Source organism: Macrosteles quadrilineatus, unplaced genomic scaffold (assembly GCF_028750875.1).
Source record: "Macrosteles quadrilineatus isolate MER2022 unplaced genomic scaffold, UCM_ALF_1.0 Scaffold_8__2_contigs__length_117827958, whole genome shotgun sequence".
Taxonomy (NCBI): domain Eukaryota; kingdom Metazoa; phylum Arthropoda; class Insecta; order Hemiptera; family Cicadellidae; genus Macrosteles; species Macrosteles quadrilineatus.
In genome coordinates this window covers 33,032,684-33,048,369 of record NW_026542601.1, presented here as the reverse complement: position 1 = coordinate 33,048,369, position 15,686 = coordinate 33,032,684, and the positions used below count along the sequence as shown (strand labels likewise).

The window sequence follows — 15,686 nt, the reverse complement described above, 5'->3', positions numbered from 1 at the left end:
GACTTGCAAGATGGGCTATTATACTCAGTGGATACGACTACGATATAAACTACAGGGCTGGAAAAGATAATGTTCTGGCAGATTGTCTGAGTAGATTACCTTTAGAAGGAGGAACAAACATTGATACGTATCAGACGCTTGGTGAAGTAAACCAAGTTAGATCTATGAGAATTGAAGATTTGCCACTTACCAAACGAACGCTTCAAGATAACACTCACAGAGATGATGAACTGAAACACATTATATCCTATTGTGTCAGGGGATGGCCCGATCGAAGTTCAATTCCGGACAATTTGAAGATATTCTATGACAAGAGACTCGAACTATCTTATGAAGAGGGGATTTTATTGTGGCAAGAAAGAATAGTAATTCCTAAGTCACTTAGGGGAGACATTCTTAGTTACCTCCACGTTTCACACCCAGGAATAGTTGCCATGCGCTCTTTGGCGAAGTTGTATGTTTACTGGCCAAAAATAGACGATGACATTGAAAACTTAGTGAAAACTTGTACAAGATGCCAAACATTCAGGAAGAATGATGTCGAAACGCCACTCAATTCATGGAATATACCTGAAAATGCTTGGGAAAGATTACATATTGATTTCAAAGGACCTTTTGACGGATACATGTGGTTAGTGGTAATAGACGCATATTCTCGATGGTTGGAAATATTTCCAATGAAAAACGCTACAAGCAACACTGTGATAAGACGACTTCGTGAACTTTTCTGTAGATATGGACTTGTGAAACAAATTGTTACTGACAATGGAAATCAGTTTGTCTCAGAAGAATTTAGAGAGTTTTGCCGCAAGAATAACGTGATTCACATCAGAACCACTCCCTACCACAGTCGTTCCAATGGTTGTGTTGAACGAGTCATTCAGACATTTCAAAACAAGTATCTCATGACTGACATAAATGATCACGAACAAAGACTCCATACACTTTTATTCTCATACAGAACAACTCCACATTCATCGACTGGACGGACACCAGCTGAACTTTTCCTGAAAAGAAACCCAAGAACTTTGATTGACACCCTAAGACCGGACGTGAAGGAAAAGATGAAACAGTCGTCAGAACGCCAAAAGTTTTATCATGATATCCACTCTAAACGTAAAGACTTTAGTGCAGGTGATAAAGTGCAGGTGAAACGGAATCCAAATGAAAATTGGAGAGAAGGGGTAGTGCTAAGGAAAACAGCACCATTGTCATACAGAGTGAACATTGATGACAAAGAATACAGGCAGCATGCCGACCATTTAAGAACACGTCAACAAATACAGCCTGCACAACAATCTATTCAACAACAAACTTCACAAAAACTAACTTCACCTTCATCTGGTACTACAAACCAGAGAAAATCAAGTCGGAATATAAGAAGGCCAATGTATTACCATGATGAATATTAGTCCTCCAGGCATTTAAAGAAGGAAGGGGGAAATGTTATGTATGCTGAAATACTGTTCTTTAATTTAATTCAATCAGATGTTTTCATAAAAACAATGTTTGTTTACTTGTTACTTTTGTTATAAATGTTTGACAATAAAAGATTCTTCATTCATATATTTTATTCTATTTAAATGTAATAACGTTACACCTTCATAAACAGCTGTCCTAAGCACAGGATATTGTAGAAAATTCCCGTTTTGGGTGTTATATTTTATGACTGTAACTTTTTGACCCAAATTCCTCATAATTTCTTTCCTCCTGGTGTGCCATTAAAGTATAATCTACCACTAAAGAAAGTGGTATTAATCACAGCGACCATAAACTATTTTAACAATTTACTGAATAGTACCCTATTGTACTGACATACCCAACAATTACTTATGTACTGAACTAAACAAACCACCACTACTCTGAATGTTTCTATTAAAAAAAAACAGTTTTGACAACTTACCTTTATTAAACCCAAACTTAACCTAAAAACAAAGTGTTTACACAACAATAAAAACAAAAACAAAAACCACGCTCCAACCCAAACAAGTTACCCGAACCCAAAATAAACACTTAGATAGAAAAACTGCTTTATACACCCAGAAATACCAAAGTGTGATGTCTGACTGTAGCATCTCGTGCCACTTTTAAACTACCAAACCCTAAATTGTATGCTTTTTCTTACAGTGATATTTAAAACCCATACCAACATTGTAAAGCAAACTCTGCAGTACTAACACAAAGGAAGGTCTGTCATCGTTTTGTAATGATTTATCAACAAATTCGCCACTCTTATCAATGAGAAGCCTACAATAAATAAACAAAACATCTAAAAATAGGTACTACTTATATCTGAACAGCGTAGTGGTTATAATGCTCCCTTTAGTAACCAGAAGGGTGTTGGCTGAATTTTGAGAACCTGGACCCAGCTGTCCCTACATTGGGCTTTTATTTAGGTGGCACTGCACATGATTCCGGCCAAAGAAACAGTAGCTCTTAGTAAGCAATAAAGCTACACAATGAATTTTAACTACATTATATACTGATCTTTATTAATTTTGGCCTTAAAATACATTCCCTGGTGCGTCAGCACCAGTTTTATTCAAATCTAATATAAAACCCAATACAAGATTCCTTTTTGAAACCAAATACCAATTTTACATTTAAATCCCTTATCAATCTTGTCAAGCCATTCTGAAAATATGATAACATGGTAAGTTACACAAAAAGAACGTACTCACTTTCTACGTTTATTCTCAAGAAGTTAAGACAATAAAGAACAGATATCTTACAATACTGATCCGTTCTAAGTTTGTTCACAATTAGTATGATTTCTGCAGAAAAGTTATGTTACAAATACTATCCAAGCTGTTGTTGACACAGAAGGTGCTGCACCGCTGGGGTTCGAACCGGAGGGATGCAGTTCCCCGAGGGGCGGGACAGGAGGGGAGGATCGTTACTCTCCCCCCTCTTGTCTCCGCTGGGCTCAGAACCTTCCGTCGCTGTTAGAAGACCCGGACGGTGTAGAACTGTTCAGACGATACCTGGAGAGCGAGGGACGGAGCCACGCAGACACACTGCTGTTCTGGTTCGCATGCGAAGGGCTGCGGAAACAGTCGGACCCCGACAAGATCTCTCAACTTGTCAGAGTAATATACAGGTAAATGTTTGATTCAAATATATTTTTTAATAATATAGCATCAGTTGAGATTTATTTGACGTAAGAGATGCTTAGGTTCAATGATAGACAGTAAAACGTTTGTGGATAGTGTTGAGTTATTGTTTCTCGCACCAAGACAGGCTTTTTCCCATACAGGTAAACCTGCTAATGAAGCAAAATTCTAGATTTTGCTATGACTGATCCTGGGTCTTTAGCATCTCATTGAAGGGGATTTTCTCATAACTTACTAAAATTGTGATTGTACCAATAATCATATAAAGAAAGTATAAACAGTTATTTTTTTACTCTTTGAGGGTCTGTGAAACTATGAGATTTTATAATTTTGTCCTAGAATTTTTCATTTAAAAACTGGGTGGAACTCTGACACAGTAAACATATCTTTAAACAGATTTACAATTTTGTAGCCATGCCAGATAATGTGAAATATTATCGTGTAATGCAAACAAATAAAAAACAGAAAGATCAGTAGAAGCATCTATTATGTATCTATTTATTGATATTCCCGTTGTTTCAAGTGACAAGTCTGTAAGCGAACATTTAGTACTGTGTTCCAAAGCAACTTAGTTTATTAATTGAAACTAGTAAGACAAATAAATTAAAAAGAGTATAATTATATTGTCTCACTCAACAAATATTCATAATGGTTTTCCAAAATCAGTTAAACAAACTCGATTTTTACATGACATTTTTGATTTTTCAGTGTTCCTGTTATAATTCCACAGCTTTGTGAAACTAAATAATTTTACTTTCTGCAGGAAATACTTTCTCAAAACGCAGCTCGGTATACCAGAAGATCTGCGGTTGTCGGTAATGCGCAGGATCAAAGCTGGAACAGACTTGGACTGCGGAGTGTTCAACGAAAGTCAACGAGAAGTGGAGCGAATCATCACAGAGACCACTTACCCAAACTTCCTGCGGTCGGAAATCTACCTCAACCATGTGCAAGCGATGCAAAATGGCTCTAGGTTAGTTGTAGTGTAGTCAAATATTAAAATGTATTTGTGTTGAATTTTTTTCATCTATACTTATTTAATACGCAAGCAGGTTTTTTGTGACAATTACTCCTCCGAAACTACTGAACCGATTGACATGTTTTTGGTGTCATTTTGGACATGTGAATTTGGGTTTGCGTAAATATTACAATGGAAAAAAGCGAGAGAGCCTGGATAATTTTATGTACTAAAAAGAAAACTGAATTAACACTGTGCTGCATTTCTTAGTAATCATTGAAAGAGCCGATTTGTCATAGAACACCACCAAGGAAAGGAGAAGAAATAGAAATATTATATATATATTTATAATCGTTATCATGGACAGCCTAATGCGGCTATAAGTAAGGCTATTTGTAGAAAACACTAAAAACAAGATTAGCTTTTGAAAAATGATGATATTTACAAGAAATAAAAAATCCCGTCTCGTCTCAAATTAAAAATTCAATCTCATCCATCCCTACATTAAATATACGTCAGTTTTTATCAATGGAAACGCTGTATGAAATGTATGGCTGCAGCAGCAGGTTCACCTAGATGGTCAGACCAATAAGAGCCAATGAGCCTGTTTCTGAGCTTTACAGCGTACAATCCAATTGTAGTTATTACAGTGATAGATGTTTGATGTTAGGCCCTAGTATTTTAACATATTATAAATATCTTTCTTTGTCCCGTGTAACAGTTCCTGCAGTGGCAGTGGCAGTGGTAGCGGGTCTAGCAGTGGGGGTGTCACGGCCGCTCCCCCCACCATGTTGGCCACTGTACATGAAGACTCGGAACTAGTGGAGCCCCCTCTCCCCCTCCCCCTCACAAGAGACATGCTGCTGGCCACACAGAAGAGACGAGCCGTCGACTTGCGGCCCAAGCCCGAAGCTTACGCTGGGTGAGTGGTGTATATGTAAATTCCAACTGTTATTTTGGAATGTAAATGTGGTTTTGATAATTGTTTTGTTGTTTTTCAACAAGTTTTAAATGTTCCAATTTTTTGTTTTTACATTTTTTTATTTGTAATGTTATCAAAGATTTTTTTTTTTAGTTATAGATTAGAAGATATTACTTTTAGTCTTTTGTCGTTAACGAGTTAAACATTTGCCATTGTTGAAACAGAAACTACTAATAATGAAGGCCCAATGAAAATTAAAATAATGTAAATAGTGTGTGCCTTTTTAAATTTATTTACTATTAATATATAGATATGGTTTTAGAGCACTTAATTCTTTCTATATGCTAATCATATAACAATTAAAAATAACAACAGTGTTTTCCTTTATTTTTAAATATTGATATAAAAAGGAAGATGTATACTACAATTCAATAGTAGTTCATTTATATCATTGTTGTTGTTTTTTTGGTAGTATAGGTTGGTTTTTTATAATTTTGTGTGAATGTTTATGGGATCTTTTCCGTTAATCATTTTAGTCATTTTAAAGTAGATTTTCATAGATAAAATTAGTTGCAGTCAAACCAAAAATTTAAATAGATATAGGCTAGTTTTAGATATTTAACTTTTTATTTCTGCAATTTTCTCAAGGGCAGATTTGAGACACCACCTCCAGTAATTTGGTTCTGCCAAAGATCCAAACAATTCAGCAAACATCCACCCACGTAACAAACTAACGGAAAAGATCTCACGACTTGCCACTTATTTTGAACCCCGTTTTGTTGATTTTACTTAGTTCTGTTGTATGTGTGTAAGTAGTATGTGTTGTGTCAGTGTGTATTTGCCAAACCTCGGCAAGGCGAGGATGGCTTACTCGTCTTACAATCCAGTCTCCCGACAAGACTCGGAGCTGCAAAGTCTCAGCTCGGACGCACGGACGGAGTCTGACAACATGTCACTGACTGACAGTTCTGTGTAAGTAGTGTGGCCGTTGGTGGTGGAACTTATGCTAAAAGTGTTGATTATGGATAGTGCAAGTTTTTGATATCTCAGTATCACAACAACTGTGGAACAATGGATGTCAATAAACAAAGTATTCAATAGATGAATCTTTTATGAATTATATGAAAATATTTAGGTTGGATTCTTTTTTGCATTGAAATACCTAACATACATTGAGTTGTAAAATATGAAGAGAAGATATTGTAAAATATGAAGACACTGGGTAGAGCTATTATTTGAAATTGGATTACATACAAGACTTGCTAGTGCTTCTGCTTGATGTGTGATTGATGCAGAGTAATGCTTAGAATCTGTTGATATTGAGTAGAGTTTTCAATATTATAGGGTAAATTTTACAGTGTGAGCTTATTGTTTTGTTGTAATATCACAGAGCAATCAATATAGTACAATTTGATCTTTGTATCTAGTCTCATTATTGTAAAAGGGTTATTGTAAAACTTTATAAATATATACGTCATATTTTAGGTGTTGAAACTTCAAGCCTGTTGTACACACACACATCTTAGAAATCAATGGAAACTAAAACTTAAAGTGAATAAAATCCACTAATTAATTTGTCAAATTCTATTATTTTGTTTTTGACATTGCAAACTGGTGTTCATATGGATTTGATTATGTTTTTTATAGGAAGGACAGGCTTACCTGTAAAGTGGACAAGATTTTTCAATAGGAAACACATTAGACATTAAAATTGAAATATTTCATGGTCGCTGACTACTTTTTCAATTACACAGAAATTTTGTTTATATGATGTTCATATAGACTTTATTAGGTGTAAATTTCAATAACTATATGTTCCTACAGGGATGGAGTTTCCAGCAGCGGACATCACAGGTTCTCCCGTAAGCAATATCGTCAGCATTGTCGTCAGGTTAAAGAGTCAGCCACTCTCAACCGAGACATGCATGTACATCACACGTTCATCCCTCGTACACAGAGAATACAGAAGGAACAGGTATGATTTTGTCACTGTTGCAACTGTAACTTTTACTGTTTGGTAACTAGTTAAAGTAGCAGATATTTTGCTGTGTTTTTTGGAGTGTCATTGCATTTTTTACCTGTTTTGTAAGTATGTATCCGTACCATGGAACTTGTCAATCGATAACAGCGTTGGATATCATCATCAATGGACTATTTAAAATTGCATTTGGATTGAGTATTTATCCTGCTCACAACCAAATCTGCCATGCTTCGATTTTAAGGGAGTAGTATAACCACTTTTACCTTGATGATTACAGAAAATCTTTGTTACAGAAAGACTTTAAGAAGTAGATTTCTGTTATTAATTTTTCTGTACTTGATTGTTTTATATAAATTTATTTTTCTGAAAAGAGGAATGATGCATAAACTTTACCATGCAAAAAAGTGTGGAAACTAAAAAATTTTAATCTTCGGAGTTTGTACGACCAAAAGGATTAAATTGGCTCAGTAGCAATTAAACTGGCCCAAGCTTAAAAAATGTATAAGGACTAAATCAGTACCGGTAAAACCTTTCCTAGACAAACGTAGCCCAAATAGTTGATGGGATTAGAATAACATGTTGTTTTAGGAGGGTTAAAGTAGAAAAATTAATTGTTCAGTCTTCTTCTGTCTTATAAATGACAAAATTCACTGTCCTAATGTAAAATTTTCCATGAACTTCAATTAATGCTTACAGATGGATTATTGAGGTTAGAGAAATTCTTCTTACATTAAGCTCAATTTAATTTCTCCTTCCTTTGATATCTAATTGGAAAGTCAAAATTCATCTAATCCATACTTTTGAACTTGTAAACATTCCTACAAGATCCTTCCGTAGTGATGAACATGTGTACCTTTCATCAGTTAGCCTATCAATCTTGTTTTGATGTTTGCAAAGCTGTCATGTTTTTTATCAGCTTCTGTCAGTCAGTTCCCTTATCAGTGAGACCTGGAAGCCACTTCAGACTCCCTCAGTGTTCTGCAGCTCTTGTAACTTGTGGTTCAGCTTTGGGTGTTACTAAAATGTGTGTACTTTAAAACCTAGGCCTAGAAGGTTTGCAGTTTGTTCCTCTTGCAATTAGACACGGTATTAATTAGTGTTTAGGTAAAATATATTATTGATTGATAGTCCTTGTCTGATGGTTGTTAAAGAATTTTGGTTCAGTTTACTTTTTAAAAATTTACAATGTATTTTATTTTTATTTAGTAGACTCAACAAATTATTTGCTATAGGTTTTAAAAACTTGAGAGTTCTTGATCAGTAATTTGATGGGGGGGAAATATTATGCATTTAATACATTAAATATAAAATGTTGATTGAGAAACTGGTGATGGTAACCTAATAAGCTTATTCCTTAAACTAAACTAAGTATCATTTCAGGTACATCCTATGAAGCCAGACCAATTTGCTTCAATTTTAATTGAGAAGTTGGAAAACGTCAAGAGGAACCAAGAAGCACAAGAAATTTTAGACCGAAAGTTGTCAGAGGTAATAACAAATTTTTACAACAATCAATTATCAATTATCAATTATTTAAGATGGGGACGCCACTATGTGCGTATTTTAACCCAAATATGAGTGAAGGATGAGTGTAGGATGAGTGGCGTGATCTTGTAGTCTTGTTAGTGACTAAGGCTGACATGTTCCTTAGACACAGCTGTTAATTAATAGCCCATACAGCTAATAGCAACTAAGGGACCTACAGTTTATAGTGGAATCCGAACCACATTTTTTCCTTGTAATTTACGAATTGGTCTAATTATCAGGATAGTACTGCGGATAGTCGTAGTACTCACTAGTGCGGACGTTAATCCACACCAGGGAGCATCAACAAATTAGATAATTCAGCACATCTATGGGACACATTGTGCTTATTACCAATAAAATACCCCCGCCGCAGCAAACCTGCTGACTAAGCGAATATCCATTTGCCTGATTGGATTTACACTTAAATGTCTCCTTAAAAATATCACATTTATTCCCTTTTTAAATAGCATTAGTTTAACGAGTACTTAGGTTTGCTGCAACAGAGAGGGTAAAAAGGGATTTTTGTAAAATGTTAATAGTTTAGTATGAAATGAATGCATTTTCCAAATTTGATCAAAATATGTTTATAAACAAGCAAACTAACACAGTTTATTTATTCTCCCTGAGAATAACATGGGAATTTTAAATTTACAGTTTTTTGGAATTTTCTCCGTAACCATTAGGCGCATAATAACGCTTCAATATACTAAATTATTTGTTTTTTAAGCTCTACAAAATGGTTTGGAAAGAAATTGCTAAATTTTAATTTTTTAGTGTCAAAAATGGGAAAAACACATTTTTACCCCATAAATCCCCCCATAGACCTCTGTTCCCATAGTCCGATCATGCTGGTTCGCGAACTCGTTAGAATAAACGTAGGTTTACACGTTTGTACCAAATTTTATCAAAATCGGATGATTTTTGCTCGAGTTATTGCGCTAACGGACACATATATAAATATATATATATATATGAATTTGAACGGATGGTGTTTTTGGTCTCAAAACGAAAAAGTAAATCGGTCCCGGGTCCAGGTCTTACCATGAGTACTACGGTAATAGCTTATTCCCTATATGGGAGATTCGCTAATATAATAAAGGAGTGCGAGCGTTAAAAAATCGTGGCTCTTTGAACCATCCGAAGTTCAAACCTAACAGGTTCAATAAGCAAGTCTACTTTTAGTAAACATTTTTTAAATAGGTTGTTTATTATAGTATTGTTACTGGATTGACTGTGTGTATGATTTTCAAAATGATGCTCTTTTTGTTTAGTTTTGATAATTATTTTAACTAGTTTTCAACTGCTAACATGTTTTCGGTTATTTTTGGTATTTTGGTTTGTTTCATTAATCATGACAGGATTAATAAACATTGTGATTGTAATTTCTTCCATTTGTTTTGATTTTCGGTTTATATCAAATCAAATCAAATTAAAATATCATTTATTTCGCAAAAAACAGACATAACATAATATTATGATCCCTGTACAAAAATATTTACAATATTATTTATTTTTCTAGGTTATATTTAATTTTCTATAAAAGCTTTTTAAAATCAAGCGAAATTGTCCCCCACAAAGGATAATTTAATCCTGTGAGTGGGAGAGAGTCGTTATATTATTAGAGATTTTTTTTTAATTATGAAAAAAAGGAAATTTGAACAATTTAAAAGTTGAAAGTTGAAAGTTGCGCTGGAGGACTGAGCGAATGGTGCCCCCCACCTCCCCCCTACCCTACCCCCAAAAGATAACACACACACACACACACGCGCGCGCGCGCACACGCACACTCACACTGCTGCACTCACTCCGACACCAACAGGCGGCTGGTAGCCCTAGGGCCGTCAATGCTCTGTCCCTGTGGCGCAGAATCGGGAACCGCTTACATACGTGCTTGCATACAATCGTTCTTTCACTCTATCAGCTGATGTGAGTGTAAATTTGTTGCCTGTAGGTTGTTCATTGTCTGTAGGTTGAGATCAGTAAATTTTGAGCAGTTGATCTCCCAATGCTTTGTAGCCATAGGGTAATTTGTTTTTTGTATTTGACCAGTGGTCCAAAATAGTTTTCGCGTAAGTTGTAGGGCAGATTGTTGTAGATAGTGTGAGCAACATAGTAGCAATTTGTTGTAGAGTAGGTTCTATTTAGTCTCGGTAAATAAATTCCTCCACCTAGTGCATGTCTGGTTCTGTATTCGTGTGTTACTCTTTCAAAAATGTCATTCGAGTGTTTGAATATGTAAATAGTCATGGTTCGAATAAATAATTGTCTGATGTCAAGAACGTTCATTTCATTGAAGAGAGCATCCGAAGGGTAGCGCCGGCTCCTGCCTAAGGCTGCTTTTATTATCGCTTTTTGGGTGATAATTAATGGCTTTAAAATATAACCATATGCACAGCCCCAGGCTATTATTCCTCCGTCAAGTAGGGACTGCACGTAAGCAAAATATGCAATTCTGATTTCTTCAAACTCCAAAATCTGATGTAACTGGTTAAAAGCATAGATATATTTTCTTAGTTTATTATTTAGATATGATACGTGGTCTGCCCATGAAAGTTTAGAATCAATCATTATGCCAAGGTATTTATATTTTTTCACTCTATCTATCACTGGACAGTCACAATCCGAATCAAAATTAGCACAAGAATGAATTTTCAACTCATTGATGAGTGTATCACCACGATGACTAAAAGCGATTGGCATGAATTTAGTTTTATCTACATTGAGTGTCAAAACATTTTGATCAAACCATTTTTTAATTTTTGAAATACCTCTTTCTGCGAGGTTGAAAACTGTTTCCCAGTCTTTACCTTCAAATAATACTAGAGTGTCATCTGCGAAGAGATAAAACTTCCCTTCAATGTCGATTTTAACTAGATTATTTATATATATTAGAAATAATAAAGGACCAAGGTTACTTCCTTGAACTACTCCATAGTCTACTTCAGCTAAATTGCCCTGAACTCCATTTATGACTACAAATTGTTTTCTATCTAAAAAATATGATTTAAACCATGCTAATGAAATGTTTTTTATTCCAATTAACTCCATTTTCTTTAATAGTATTGATCTGTCGACAGAGTCGAAGGCTTTAGCTAAATCAAAAAATACCAGCACGACCTTGTTTCCTTTATTGACAGCTAAATTAATATCTTTGTTAACTTCAAACAAGGCGTCAGAGATATTCTTCGATTTCCTAAATCCAAATTGACGTGATGTTAAAATGTTATAATGATTAAGGTAATTAGTTAACTGGTCTTTAACTATTTTTTCCAAAACCTTGGTAAATACACTCAGCAATGAGATCGGCCTAAAGTTCGAAGTCTTAGAGCAGTCTCCTGACTTGAATAGAGGAACAACCTTAGCGATTTTGTAGGCGTCGGGGTAAACTCCCCTCCGGTAACCCCTCATATTGTGTTGTTATTTCGTCACCAGCATGGCAACCCATAAGACCCATGTAATTTTGTTTTAATTTAAAATACATTTTTTGCACTTATTTTTTAGCATATTTTAATTTATAAAGGGATTCTACACATCTACAGGAAAATATCATTCTAACAGTATGCGTAGATTTTCCCTGTGATGCAACCAAGCTGAGAAAAAAATGTTTTCCTATTTTGCATTATATAAAACTAGCTGTTGTACCCGTGCTTTGCAACGGGAAGAGGTCACGAAATGCAAAAAAAAAACTAATAGTACTGCACCCTGTTGGTAAACCTTATAACTTTTTAATGCTATTTAATATCATAGAACCAACTTGTGTAGTTGAAACAGCTGACAAAATTATTTTATTCCTTTTAAATATGATTACTCATAAGGTTAACATGGGAAACTCCAGAGCCACTGGGGCGGAGCCCGAAAGGTGAGATAAGAATGCATCTATATGTTAATCGGGAATGTGAGCTATAATCACACCAAATTTCAGACCGATCCGACCAGTATTTTTCGCGTTTACTTGTCACAAACATACATCCAAACTTTCTCATTTATAATATTATAGTAGGAAGTAGGATTAATTATACCAAACTAAAGATTGTTCTCACAATTAAATTAATATTAATATTTTTATTAGTCAAAAATGTTTGAATCAATTTTATTATAATGAACTGTTCTCAGGCTGAAACATGTTCACCAGCTGATTTCTCAGCAGCAATACAGCGAAGTTTGTCTGAGACGATTAGAGAAAAACTGCAACTTGAAGACGACAATGTACAAGACATCCTAGGTAATTCAACCTTCATAGCATTCCCATCCTCATCAATTAACTAATACAATACTTCATAACTAATTGTGTTCTTAACTAACTTACTTCATAAATAAGGAAATTTACAGGAAAGCAGGCTTACCTTTAAATAAGTACATAGAGACACATAAAATACAACACAAAAGTAGAAATTTTTGTGGTCACTAACCACTTTTCGAATTTGGTAATTTGAAAATCTCCAACGCATTCGTTGAAAGAGGCTATCCCAAAAACCTTGTAGAAAACCAAATCCGATTAGCCCAATCAAACAACCCTCCAACAAAGAAACTGAAACCACCGCCAAAACCTTAACCTAATAACTGAATACCACCATGGCCTACAATCCCTCAACTCCATTCTAAAAGATGAATTCAAAATTCTCCAAGCTTTCCCACCCACAAAGGTTTTCCTGAAAACACCCCAACCACCACATTTCGCCAACCACCCAACATCAACAAGATTCTTGTTCACCCTAAAATACCAGATCCAATGACAGCAACCAGAAATAAACCCCCAAACGGCTCTTTCCCATGTAATACTTTCAGATGTAAAACGTGTCCCACCAACCCAAGTTTTTCCAGCAACGCCACAAATGAAGTTTTCAAGATTCAAAGACACAACACCTGCAGCACCAGCAATGTAATTTATCAGCTTCAATGTAAAAACTGCCCAGCTCAGTATATAGGCCTAACAAAAAACCAGTTCTGTACCAGAATGAACGGTCATTGTCAAGATGTAAAAAATAATTAATTATAAAGCCTCATCTTTCATAGCAGGCTAGTGTATATAGATTTTTTATATATGTGTGTACTTGTGTAAACATAGAACAGTGTAAATATAGTGGATTATTCATAAATAATGAGTGAACATACTCATACATATGCAACAGTAAAAACAATTTTTAGTCTCTTCAGCTGTGTTGGCAACCCTGACAAGGTGGAATAGATTCGAATTGCAACTGCCATTGCCATTTCTCCAGTGGAAAATTTCTACTTTTGTGTTGTACTTTATGTGTCATGGACTTATTTTAGGTTTTGCCTGCTTTCCTGTAAATTTCCTTTAAATTCCTGGCAAATGCCCTATCTTTTTATCAGATTACTTCATAAATAACTTAAGATTAACTACTTAATGCTTTAATATTTCTTGTTCATAACACATTCACTATTAGGTGACACAAGACTCCTCATACAGATGAGTGTGACAGCTGATAGCAGGGTGTCTACCAACCGGGAAAACCGGGAATTGTACTTAATTTTTTACTGGCCATGAAATGTACGGGAATTGTCCTTAAATTTTTAATGGGCCATAATTTTATTGATCACTGGTTGGTTAGGAGCACATAAAAGGTTTATCAGATGTTTGTTTACATTTTCATAATTTATTACTAGAGTAATTATGCAATAAAAATCCCATTAGCAATCTCAAACCCATTAATATTTTACCAGGACAATCAAGTGTCAAGTCAAGTACTTTCAAGAACTGTTGACTCGGTAGCTAGCTCATAAAAGTTGTATCACTTTTATTCCTTTACAACTTCTTTATTTATTACTAGGGTAGGCCTAATTATTATTAGATCCCAAACCTATTTTATGATGAAAATAATTGTTTTATGATGGCTGTTAAATTTCACTTCTTACTTGTACTTTCTTGAAGATTCAACTTGCCGGGGCCATAAAACTGTTTATGGTTTCATATTGAAAATGCAAATAATCTACAGTCTCTATTTTGTAAACTAAACCCTTTTTTTGGATATTTTATCTTTCAATTGACAAAACCACAAGCATTGTTGTTTGCATTAATGTTTTATCACTATGTAGGCCTGCTTGGTTTCAAATTATGTCATTGCATTTTCTGTATCTTTGTCTTATATTGTTGGCTATTCAGGTTTAAATGTTTTTTGTTTCCCATATTTATTTATTGAGTTGTATGCTTTAAGCAATCTAAATCTTATGAACTAGAATGATGATAGTGACTTTGCTGCTATTATAACCTCATTGTTTGTTACTCAGTTTATATAGGCCCTCCTAAATAATTAGGTCTAGGCCTGGGTATTTTGATTCTTGAAAGAGCTGTAAAATATATTAAGAAAATGTAATTGAGCCTAAGATAAACAACTAATGATTGCTATGTGTCGATATTAACTTTGCAAATGAAAATTCAATAATCTTACTCTGTGCTTATTGGTAGCCGCTTACCATACCTTGATTTTGTACTAAGAACTGAGTAACAATATGCATTAAAGATTTTTTTTTTTTTTTTTTCAAAAGTAGTCGAGACCCTAACGTTGTGCCAGGGCAAATCATGCCAAATTAATCCGCCTGGATCGGATAAGCTATGTTATGATGTTTGCGTGACTGATGGAGATATTTGTCGCTATCGCAGGAGACAATGATTGCGTTTCTCTGTTGCACTATAAAACCTTTACCGTATAGGTAGGCCTATGTTTGTTTACTTTCAATGAATTTCTATTTTGAAATTTAACTCTTATCTATTATTATTTACTTTTCTCTCTGGTACAACTACAGTGAATAACAAGATTAATAAAGTTTGAAAAATCAGGAAAATTATTTGGTAATGAATTGTCCATGAATTTTTTATCCAGAATGTAGTAGACACCCTGTGATAGGCAACTTGTTTAAATGCGTTTTCAGTATTTATAATATCAACTTATTCTGGAATTTGGCTACTAAGCTTGATTATTTATTGTTTTGCATCCATGGCTATAATATTTTAACAATACAAAGAACATTGAAGGAAAGACATTTTTGTGAAAGGCCTATTCTTCAAACACTCAAGTCAAAAACCTATTGTGTAACCTGGTTCGAAAGTTATTAACCTTTTGAATCCGAACATAAATAATAAGACTTAGAATGAATAAGACTAAGACTATTTGAAATGATATCATTTTTCATTGATTTTCTGGCAACCAAACAGTGAAACATTTA

The 15,686-nt window shown here is 34.6% G+C and overlaps 1 protein-coding gene across 5 annotated transcripts in view; it reads left to right on the top strand.

The window, feature by feature from the left end:
• LOC129000789 (axin-like) overlaps positions 1 to 15,686 on the top strand; it is a 53,400-nt gene that overhangs the window by 28,844 nt on the left and 8,870 nt on the right. For 3 of the 5 annotated variants that reach the window (XM_054427789.1, XM_054427787.1, XM_054427788.1), the window contains 7 exons: positions 2,824 to 3,100; positions 3,877 to 4,086; positions 4,793 to 4,993; positions 5,825 to 5,965; positions 6,818 to 6,968; positions 8,355 to 8,462; positions 12,615 to 12,723. In XM_054427789.1, the coding sequence (XP_054283764.1) occupies positions 2,824 to 3,100; positions 3,877 to 4,086; positions 4,793 to 4,993; positions 5,825 to 5,965; positions 6,818 to 6,968; positions 8,355 to 8,462; positions 12,615 to 12,723 (1,197 nt within the window). The remainder of the gene's footprint in view (positions 1 to 2,823; positions 3,101 to 3,876; positions 4,087 to 4,792; positions 4,994 to 5,824; positions 5,966 to 6,817; positions 6,969 to 8,354; positions 8,463 to 12,614; positions 12,724 to 15,686) is intronic. The other 2 variants (XM_054427790.1, XM_054427791.1) reach the window with 2 other exon arrangements.